General features: G+C 60.6%; 1 protein-coding gene across 2 annotated transcripts; it reads left to right on the top strand.

Moving 5' to 3' along the window:
- The first annotated feature begins 1,102 nt into the window (after window positions 1-1,102).
- BOK (BCL2 family apoptosis regulator BOK) lies at window positions 1,103-11,008 on the top strand. Of its 2 annotated transcripts, XM_059167402.1 has the most exons (6): window positions 1,103-1,379; window positions 1,838-2,089; window positions 4,712-4,840; window positions 6,692-6,945; window positions 9,008-9,171; window positions 10,200-11,008. In XM_059167402.1, exons 2-6 carry the CDS (start codon window positions 1,867-1,869, stop codon window positions 10,288-10,290), a joined length of 861 nt encoding a protein of 286 aa, XP_059023385.1. In that variant the 5' UTR covers window positions 1,103-1,379; window positions 1,838-1,866; the 3' UTR covers window positions 10,291-11,008. The 2 variants fall into 2 exon arrangements, with proteins under 2 accessions (XP_059023385.1, XP_059023386.1); XM_059167403.1 differs by lacking the exon at window positions 6,692-6,945 and having other exon boundaries at window positions 1,120-1,379.

Below are 11,008 nucleotides of genomic sequence, written 5' to 3'. Positions count from 1 at the left end.
ATATTTATATATAATATATATATATATTTTAGATTTTATTTAACTATTTGAGAGAGTTTGTTATAAATATATATATATTTTTTAGATTTTATTTAACTATTTGAGAGAGTTTGTTTTAGATTTTATTTAACTATTTGAGAGAGTATGTGAGAAAGAGAGCACAAGGAGGGGTTGCTGCAGAGGGAGAGGGAGAAGCAGGCTTCTTGCTGAGACCAGAGCTATATGTGGCCTCCATCCCAGGACCCTGAGATCATTGACCTGACTCAAACTCTTGAGTGACTGAGCCACCCAGGTGCCCGTACAGTTGCCCCTATTTTGATTAATATTCTATGTGCACCTGGAAAGAACCTATATCCTACAGCTATTGGGTAAAATGCTATTATGTACGTGAATTAGAGCAGGTTGGTTCATCTTGTTGTTTGAACTGTGTGTCCCAGCTCAAGGATAGAGGAATTAACCACAGGGATGGAAGAGAGTCAAGTACAGGTCCTCACATAACAGTTACTTGATTTATGATGGAAGCTCTTTTCCAATTCAAGGGGGAAATGATGGCCTTTTCCTTAAAATGATGCTGGGTCAACAGGATATTCATATTTAAAAATTTTTTAAAAAGGGCTCTGGCCCCTACAGCACTACCCAGAGGACGAGTGACCCATCACAGATGGTAGAACATTTAAGCTTCTAAAAGAAAACATAGGCGAATATACTAATGAAAAAGCACTAATCCTAAGAGAAACAACAAATAAATTGGACGTCACTGAGAATCACTCTGGCTCATTATAAGCAACAGCAAGCCACGAGTGACAGAAGATTTCTGCAGTATCTTCAACCCCGTACATTTTCGGATATCCATCGACAGTACAGAACCATGCGCCACACCGAGGGCACATATCCAGAATAAATAAAGAACCTCTAGGAAACAGTAAGAAAATGGAGCCGGGTGTGAACCCAGGCAGCCGACACCAGAGCTAGGCTCCAGTCACCCATTTCCCCTGGCCTTGCCGAGACAGCTCCCGCCCGGTGTCCCTCTCCAAGACTCGCCGGGAACTCGCTCGGTCGTCCTTAAGCGGGGAGGCGGTGGGGAAGCTCTGGGCCGGGCTCCGCCCCGGGGGCTGCCTTTTCCTTAGAAGGCGAAGCCCCAAGCCTCGCCTCTTGCCGGGAGAGAGCCGCGCTGTGCGCTCCGCGCGCCCCTCGCCGCCGCCGCACCCCCAGGAGCGCAGAGCCCCGCGCACTCGCGCACCAGCCGGGCCCGGGCGAGGGGCGGGCGCGCGTCCTCGCGGCTCTGGATGGAAGGATCGAGGTCGGCGGAGACCACGGCCAGCAGGTCCTGAGGCCAGAGCCCCTCCCCGGCCCCGCGCCCGCGATATGCCGCGGGAGAGGTGAGCCGGGCGACCTCGCCGTGGGAACGGCGACGCCCGGGACAAACGGCGAGGACGGCGAGGCGCGAGGCCGGGTGTCCTCGGAGCGCGCGGCCGGGCCAGGTCGTGGCCGTCGCCTGTCACCCGCCGGCGCCTCCGCCGCCCGCGCACTCGTCTTCGAGCGCGGGCACGGCGTCCCCACGGCGTCTTGCCCTGTCCCCGCGGTCCTTCTTATCCCGGCAGCCGTGGGGATCTTTGGGATTTAACCTGGAATCCGAAATAATGTGACACCATGTTTTCAAGATTTGGGGCTCCGAAACGAACGGCCCCTCGCAGTCGGCGGCAGCCTTTCCTCCCCGCGCGCCCCTTCCCCGGGCCCCCCGCCACCCTCCCCCCCGCCACCCCCGCGGGGCGACCTCCTCCCGGGGCTGGCTCCTGGCCGCCAGCCAGGCCGGGGCGCTGAGCTTGTCCCTCCGCAGGTGCCGCGCCCCTAGCCCGTGTCCCCGCCATGGAGGTGCTGCGGCGTTCCTCAGTCTTCGCCGCAGAGATCATGGACGCCTTTGACCGCTCGCCCACCGACAAGGAGCTGGTGGCCCAGGCCAAGGCGCTGGGCCGGGAGTTCGTGCACGCGCGGCTGCTGCGCGCTGGCCTCGCCTGGAGCGCGCCCGAGCGCGCCGCTCCCGCCCCCGGAGGCCGCCTGGCCGAGGTGTGCGCGGTGCTGCTGCGCCTGGGTGAGTGTGGGCCCTGGTGGCCTATGCCCTGGAGGTGCCTCTGCTGCTGGGCCTCAGTTTCCTTTACGGACAGAGAGGGGGCTGGCGGGGGGTGTTGGGGACAGCCTTGCGCAAGGCAGACCTACGCACTCGCCTCTTTATGCCTCAGGCTGCCCTGCCCACCCGACACAGAGCTAGCTCCTCCGTATGCCTGTTCAGCCCAGATTTCAGACCTTCTGGCTATAAAGACTAGAAAGCTCCAGGAAGAACACTGTTTCGGTGGTTAAACTTCCAGAGTGACCCTTGTACTGAGCTGGGCACAAAAATCCTTTGTGGGACCACGTGTCCCAGTGTTTATTTTGGAAAGTAGTTCTTTGTAGCTCCTGCCTGAAATCCCACAGCTCTTTCCTCTTGATGTAGATGCCTGGCAGGGCTCCCTCTGGAAATTTGGTGCCCCAGAAGGGTCAAAGCCACCAAGGATCTGGGCAGCCAAAATCCCACCTGGCCATCTGGTCATGCTTAGACACCTGGGAGTACTTGGTTGAAGTGGGGTCCCACACAGCACAGTGACTGTTTCCATCTTCTCCAGGGTCTAGACGCCAGAGGGCTGGGGCCGGTCACCACCAGGGCCGAGGTTGCTCACTCTGGAACTGGTTGTTGGGAGTGGGGAGCAAAGATGGAGCCCTGATGGGGTGGCTCTTCATGCAGAGTGTGGAGAAAGGCTGGCCCAGGATTTGGGGTTGGAGGGGGTCCTCAGAGAAAGGGGACAGACACCCTGCCTCTTAGGCTGACACCAGTGTCTGCTGGTCCCAGTTTTGTGTGGCCCCTGAGAGCAGGGCTGTGCAGACCCAGCTGCCCCAGTGTGGGGCAGGGGAATTGGCAGACTCCATGGGCAGTGTAGAAGATTGCCAGGAGACGTGGTAGCCCACCTGGGCCCCAGGGAGGGGAGTGGTTCCTAGATGTGGAGAACCAGTGGGGTTTGGGGAATCAGGCAGGGATCCAGAGGACCTGGACTCCCATGAGGTCAGCCTCCATTTGCTGTTTTTTCAGCGGGGCTATGGGGATGGTACTGGGGAAACATTCTAGAGGGCCCTGGAGAAGATGGTTCTGTGGTCTCCCAAGAACGTCCCCCTGACTCCTAGGGTAGCCAGAAGGAAGTCTTGCCTCTGTCCTGGCCTGTTCTGCCACTCTTCCCAGCCTCCCGGTCTCTGTCTCCTTGTGTGCCCGGGAGCTGGTGCTGCCTCTGCCTGGGCCCAGAGTCTCTGCTTCGGGCTCTGCTGTTCTGACCAGGCTGGTTTCTGTAGCCTCAGTCCCCCATGTCCCACTCTGAGAGCCCCAATGCTCCGGGCCCAGTCTCGGGGAGCAGGGGCTGGCCAGGTGCCCAGCACCAGCCCTCTCAGGAGCAGGGTTCTTCCCCCATGTCAGGCTCTGCCCAGTCCCTGGGACTGGGCCCTCGCAGATAGCTAAGGAGGGGGAGGCCTCGGATCCCCAGAGTTCTTGCCTTCCTGCTGCGCTCAGCTCTTAGACTGCTCGGCATGAGCCCTTTCATGCCTGGCGCTGTCTCCCTGCCCCCACAGCATGCTCCTAGCCCTCCCAACCCCACGCCAGCCCAGACACCCAGCTCCTGGGGCAGCAGCACACAGGAAGAAGCCGGGGTCGCGTCCCCATGGTCGGTCTCTTGGGCCGCAAGATCTGCATGTGGGAACAGCCAGGCCTGCCCTGGGAATTTCCATGCCATCCACCCCGGTCCCCACCGCCCCCTTGTCTCAATGGTTTCTGCTCTGCATCCAGATCTCGTTTAATTAGATGGAGTGCAGCTGGCCCCAGGGACGATGCAGATGCCCTTATCGGTGCACGCTGTCCTGTCCACAGCCTTTCGCTGTTTGCTTTGGCTGCATAAGTGCCCGGGCTGGGGGACACCCAGTCCGCGGGCTGCATGGAATTCCCGGCACCTCGCTGCCAGGGGTGCTGCAGTGAGCGCGGGCAGCAGGCGGGGCCGCTGAGAGGGCATTTCCTCTGCCGAGTGTGGCCGCCCACCCTGACACACCCACTTGGCACCGAGAGCCCAGGTTTGAACCTGGGTGGTGCTAGTGGCCCTGGGCAGGCGAAGGCTTAGCTTCTGGGTTCACAGACTCATGCTGGGGGGTGGGGCTGAGTGAGGACGCCCCCCAGAGGCAGCAGCCAGGGGCCTCACCTGTGTGGGGTCGCTGGCATAAGCCTCTACCCATGTGGGGCTCTGGCTGCCTGCCCAGTCCGCCTGCCGCCCGGGCAGCTCGCTGTGGGCCATGAGTCACCCATCAGGCACGGCCCTTGCTCCTCCTCAGGATTCCCGCCCCACCGGCCCGGCCGGCTTGGCCCTGGGTGGGGGTGAGGGGTGGCTGGCTTGTCAGAAGGGGCAGGCCGCAGAGGCAGGTCTGGGGGTGCCCACAGTACCTCCTTGGTCTTCTTATCCCCAGGGGCCATGGTGGGGTCAAGTGGAGGTGGGAATTTGACAGGCTGATGGGGGTGGTCGGCAGTCAGTCCTGTTCAGTGCCAGTTGTGGCCATGGGCCAATGAGCAGCGGGCTGGTGCCAGGCTTGTGTGCCCGTGGGGATGGGGTCAGGCAGGCCTGACCACCTCTGACCCCCCTGCGTGACTGCCCAGGGGACGAGCTGGAGCTGATTCGGCCTAGCGTCTACCGCAACGTTGCCCGTCAACTGAACATCTCCCTGCAATCTGAGACCGTGGTGACTGACGCCTTCCTGGCTGTGGCGTCCCAGATCTTCTCTGGAGGTAGGCCTGGGCCCCCATGCTGCTGTAGGCCCGGGTCTGTGGGCTGGCGCAGGGCCTTGGGCACTGGGAGGGTGCAGCAAGTAGCCCCCACAGGTCCCAGGGCCACCATACTGCTGTACAAACCTGCACAGAAGCTTGACCCGAACAGTGCTGTGTGGTGCTTCCCTGGGTTCTGAGGATGGGGGTGTCTGCGGGGCAGCTGGCCTCAGGCCTCTCATGTGGCTCTGGCCGGTATTAGCTGGGGTGCGGAGGACTGGGGTCTTCCTGGGGGTGCCTGGGTGGGCTGGTCAGAGGGCCAGTTTCCTTCAGAGTGTCCTAACAGTCCTGACCTGGGTCCTAGGGACCCTGTGAGGATGACCCGGGACGGCGCCTCAAGGAGGAGGCAGCGGTGGGGGGCCCAGCGGGCATTTGAGGCTGGTGGCCACCTTTAGCCCTCCCTGGGCTCCTGTGTTCTGGGCCTGACGCTGGTGTGTGGGTGGCCGTGTCTATCTCGAGGCTGTTGGGCGGCTGGTTTATGAGCCGAGGTCTGGCTTTAAAAGGAAGGCTTCCGCTCTGGGCTGTTGGTGGTTGGGACGGAGCCGGGAGGCCGGGCGAGGCCCGCGGTGGTGGCAGGTATGCACGCAGGGGACAGGACCGAGGCCCAACACTGAGCACCCTTCCCACCAGCCTGGCCTTGCTCAGTGCGGGTTCAGGCCCGAGAGCTTCTGAAAGGCTCTGGGCTCTGGGAGGAAGGCCTTGGGGCAGGGGAGGGGTGGGGATAATGGACACAGGCCACCACAGCTCAATCCACTTGTGGAGGTCAGTGAAAGTCATGTGATTTTCCTTTGAGATGGGGCAGAATATTTCCCTTCACGTTCAAGCATCAGTGTCCGCAGGCCTGCCCCATGTGGGTGCCACCCTTCTCCTCCGACAGCCTGCACTCCTGTGCCTGCCCCTCTGGGGCTCTGGGGCAGCTGCTCCCTCACGGGCTGTGTGACCTGCAGCTGGTTTCTTAATATCTCTGAACCCAGAACCGCCTGAAAACGGAGGAGGAGCAGGGCTCTCTGGAGCGTGGGGTCCCAGATCCACCCCTCTGTTGTGACCTGGCTCTCAGACCAGCCCCTCACCAGCTGTGGCTGCCCCTCCCACCCTCCCACCTGCTGCTTGGCCAGCCTCCCTTTCGCTCCTCCTCGTCCACCCTGCTTTCTCCAGAGTCAGCCCAGCCACAAGGTGCTCGCTGGCCTTGGTCCCTGTCTTCCCGTGGTCCCTCCCAGACCACACACTGACCCTCACGCTACCCCCAGTGCCCCCTCTTCCTCAGGACAGGCCCTCCGGGCTCTGGTGGGTGATGGGGCAGCTTGAGGACTGCGGGTGGGGATCTGTGGAGGCGTCTGTGTGCTCCTGGCGGAGGCAGCGGCCACCAGCGTGGCTTCTGGCAGCGGCCACCCGGCTCAGCTCCCTTCGGGGGAAACACGGATCTTTCCCTCCTTGATGAGAAGTTGGCAGGAGTGGTTTTTTTTTTTTTTTTTTTTCTTATTACAAGAGCAAAATATTTTACCACAGAAAGGTCAGAAAATGCAAAAGATAAACAAGTCTTAGAAACCAATACTAAAAATGAGCAAAGGATCAGAAGAGCAGACACGCGGCTGGCCTGGAGCCCACGAGAAGCCTGCCCTCTGCCGTGGGGGAGACGCGCTGCAGAACCACTGTGAGCCAGTGCCGCGGACCCCCAGTGGCAGGATTGGTGCTATGAGCGCAGGCTTGGGCAGGGTGTGACCAGTGGCACCCAGGTGGTGTGGCTGCTTCGCAGGGCTGCCCACCCCCGGGTGTCGCCATGAGGGGCGGACGCTCATGCATACACATGCTGCCCAGACGCCATGAGTGTGTCCCTCAGAGGAGCCATGGCGCAGGCAGCCCGTAGCCGTTGGCTAGCGGACACGTGCGCCCCATGTGGACACCCGCGACTGCGTGGATGGACCCTGTGGACCTCATGTCTGGTGCGGGGAGCCCGAGTCACTGTGGAGCGCTGGCCGGAGCCCTTTCCTAGCAAACACCGGGAGTGGGGAATCCACAGGCCCAGGGAACCGAGGCGTGGCTGTCGGGCCCGGGAAGGGGCCCAATGGCAGGTGGGTGGGCAGGGCCGCACGGGTGCCACTGGAACTTAGGGGAACTGCTTACTGGTTTATGGCACTGAGATCATCTCTCCCTGAGAAATTAAGCACAGAAGACCCCGAGGAGACCACGTGTGCAGCCTCTTCCAGACCTTCAAGGGTCAAGGCCATGTGGAGCTGGCTGTCCTCTCGTGGGACTGTGAGGCCCCTCTCCGGATAGCATTTGGCTGGGGAAGCATGAGGCAAGACACGGTCACTGTGACTTGGGGCCCTGATAGCCCAGCCTGTGGAGGTGGGGAGAGTGGACGTAGGACCTCAGTGGAGGGAAGGCGCCCTTGGGGCCAGGGGTACAGCTGAGATCTCAGACTTGGATTTTTTTAACGTAAGCTCTACACCCAGTGTGGGACTCAAACTCACACCCCTGAGATCGGGAGTCATGCTCCCCTGACTGGGAGTCAGCCAGGCTGTGCTCCGTAACTTGGATTTATTTTGAAAGAGATGGAAAGTGGGGCGCCTGTGTGGCTCAGTGGGTTAAGCCTCTGCCTTTGGCTCAGGTCATGATCTCAGGGTCCTGGGATTGAGTCCCAAGTCGGGCTCTCTGCTCAGTGGGGAGCCTGCTTCCTCCTCTCTTTCTGCCTGCCTCTGCCTACTTGTGACCTCTCTCTTTGTCAAATAAATAAATAAATTCTTTTAAAATAAAGAGAGAGAGATGGAAAGTAACAGTCACAGGAGGGCTTAGGCAGGAGGGGGATGGGATCCAATTTATGGGTTTTAAAATTTTTCTTGTCACAGTGATGGAGCTTACCTGACCAAGAGGCATTGTGATGTGTGGTAACACTGCTGTCCATCTGCCCCATTTCACATCCCCGGAAGGACACCTGAAGCCCTCTGGGCACTCACTCTGCACCCCCTCCCCCTTTCTGGACGGTTCATGTCCATGGACTCACACAGCACGGGGGCCTTTTGAGACTGCTGCTCCCACTGAGCGCCGTGTTTCCGACACTGCCCCCCCCCCCCCCCCCCGCCGTGGCAGTATCAGGGCTCTATCCCTTTCCGGGGCTCAGTCCCAGTCCCTAGTTTGGAGCCCTTTGCTTTTCTTTTCGCCGTTGGGTGTTTGTCGCTTCCATCTTTTGGCCGGTATGAAGAAGGCCCCCGTGAGCGCGGGGGAGCCAGGTTTATGGGAGCTGTAGAGGCTCTGGATGCGTGGGAGGGTGCATGGAGGGGCAGGGGCGCCCTCTGCCCACGCTGCCACCTCCTCGGGCTCCTGTCCTGCCAGGACCGCGTGCACGGGTGGCCTCTCACGGACCCTGCAGGCGCCTTGGCCTGTTTGTCTCAGCAGACGACACGGCGCAGACTGCGGTGACGTGAAGCTTTCATTTGATAGACTTCCATCTCTTCCTGCTTTTCTCTGACTTTTCTTGGGTTATTCGTGAGGGCAGACATTTTTCAGAGGTTTGATGCATTTGTAGTTTTCCTTCTGTGAAGCCGCTGTTTCTTCTGTGCTCATATTTCTTCAGAAATGTTTCTCTTTGTTCTCGCGGACTCGTGAGCTCTCCTTGCACACGAAGGAGGCTCGTGCCCCAGCATCGGCAGGTGGCCTCCCCACACTGGCCTTTGCCTCTTCTTGCCGGGCGGGCTCCACCGGGGTTCTGCTTCCCAGTGGCTGTAGGTCTGGGGCAGGCCGTGCGCTCACGGGCCTCAGCTTCTCTATGCAGACTGTCCTGCTGCCCTCACCTGGCCCCTCCGAACACACAGGCCAGGGGCAGGTGTGCCTTGGGGCTGCTCCCTCTGTTGTCAGTCGGTCACCCCCACCCTTAGCCTCAGTTTCCTGTTTCCTGGACGGCCTTGCTGCCTGCTCACTTCCTCCAGGGGACTGGGGGCTGGGCTAGGCTGGCCTGGGCCCTGGCACAGGTGCACAGGTGAGGGCGGCAGGACTGACCCTAGGCTGGTGCCGGGTGCGGGGAGGGGCAGGGGAGGGGGGCCCAAGTCTTAGGCCCTTTGTGTGACCCTGAGGGGTGGACTGGAGCCTGGGTTTGGGTGGCCTTCTGCTCACCGGCATCTGTCTCTCTCCTCGCAGGCATCACATGGGGCAAGGTGGTGTCCCTGTACTCAGTGGCGGCAGGGCTGGCCATCGACTGTGTGCGGCAGGCCCAGCCCGCCATGGTCCATGCACTTGTCGACTGCCTTGGAGAATTTGTGCGCAAGACCCTGGCGCCCTGGCTTCGAAGGCGTGGTGGATGGGTGAGGGGGACCTGCGTTACCCAGTGGGGGCTGGGGGCGGCAAGGGGTTAGGGGAGGTGGGAGGGCCAGGGCGGCTCCTGCTGCCCAGCTCCAGCGCCGACCTGTCCTCTGCTTCCTCCATGCCCTGGGCCATGGGCACCTTAGCCCATGAGAGGGGAAGTCCTGACCCTGCCCAGAGCATCCTCACCGCACCCCCTCCCAGCTACACTCTGATGCTGGGGGAGACCAGCCCAGCCCATGGGGGTGGGTGCGTGGGTCTTACCCACCATGGGCTCTGTGCCCCCAGCTGCCCTCTTGGCCCCGACCAGGGCCCCCCGCAGAGATGTCAGTTCTCTCCTCTGTAATGGGTGGTGGACCAGGGTGTGTGGGGCTCGCTGGCTGGGATGACAGAGCTCAGCAATCTGCTGAGGTTGGGGCCAAAGGCTGAGGTTGGGCGGTGGCTGGGGCTGCAGTGTCCTCTGAAGCTGGCATTGGTGGGGATGGGATTGCCTTCAGGATGACCTGTGGCTGTGGCCGTTCGTTAGCAGAGAGACCCTGGGGCCTCTGTCCCCCCACATCCTCTCCTCTCCGTGGAGGCAAGGACGTTGCTTGACACCACAGTCAAAGTCCAGACTGTAGAGAAAAAATTTTATTTCTCAGCAGGAATAGAAAGGAATGAGGAATGGCTATTCATGGGGCTTCTGGAAATCTTGGTTCCCACTCCTGTTCTGAGAGAGAGTGCAGCTGGATCGGTCGGTTCCTGGTACCCCAGGCTCCACCGTGCCGAGGCAGAAAGACACGGGGTGTTTGTGGCTCCATGGGCAGTAGGGAGGTGGCCATGTTGGGAGCTAGCTCCTGGCCTGGAGATGGTGGTGGAGGCCCCAGTGGGGCAGTGTCCATCTGCCACCCTCTGCCCACCTCGAGCTCCCTTCCCCCTCCCATGGTCCAGAGCAGACCACAGACCTTCCCTGACACCCTCAGGCACCCCCTTGTGGTAGTCGGCTGATGCAAGGTGCTCTGTTCTCTAACCATGTCCTCTTGCCTCCCAGACCGATGTCCTCAAGTGTGTGGTCAGCACGGAGCCTGGCTTCCGCTCCCATTGGCTCGTGGCTGCACTCTGCAGCTTCGGTCGCTTCTTGAAGGCCGCCTTCTTCCTGCTGTTGCCAGAGAGATGAGCTGCTGCCTCAGGCACAGGCTGAAGCCAGGCACTCCGACCCAGGAGGCCCTGGGCCCTGGAGAGCACCCATGTCCTCCTCAACCAGGCTGGGAAGACTCCGACACTCAGAGCCCTGCCTTCATGCTGGAGGCCCTGCCCTGAGCCCCTCGCCCTCAGACCCAGGCTCTCTGGAAGGGGCAGCAGAGGGGGCCTCCCTGGCCTGGAGCTGGGCTTCAGTGCCTCCCCTGTTGCTCCCCTTCTCTTGGAAATTCTGCTTGTCCTCTTTCTGGAGCCAGAAAATCAGGGTCACCTCCTGGGTCCAAAAGGAAGGGAGCTGAGAACACTAGGCTCCACTTGATGCCTGGGTCTCCTCTGTGAAGGGGGACCATGTCAGGACATGAGCTGGCCTTGGTCCTTGTGGGGAGTGGGCCCTGCTCATTCAGTCATAAGGTGTCACTGGCCTGGCCAAGGCTGGAGGAGCCATGGGGTCTTACTGACCTTGAAGACAGGGCATAAAGTTTATGTGCTGGTTGCTTAATCTGTTTCTGGAGGGAGCAGTGTGTCCCCCTCCCATGGCAGGATCCTTGTGTGGCAGGGACCAGGGGCACGGGGCTCCAAGCCAGCACACTGACCTGAGTGCACGAGCCCATAAACAGAAAGGTTGGTGTGTGTGTTGAATTCCAATAAAGTTTCACGACCATG

The sequence above is a fragment of the Mustela lutreola genome, chromosome 3, assembly GCF_030435805.1.
Source record: "Mustela lutreola isolate mMusLut2 chromosome 3, mMusLut2.pri, whole genome shotgun sequence".
Lineage (NCBI taxonomy): Eukaryota > Metazoa > Chordata > Mammalia > Carnivora > Mustelidae > Mustela > Mustela lutreola.
The sequence above is the reverse complement of the archived record's forward strand: the minus strand, read 5'-3'. Positions and strand labels throughout refer to the sequence as shown.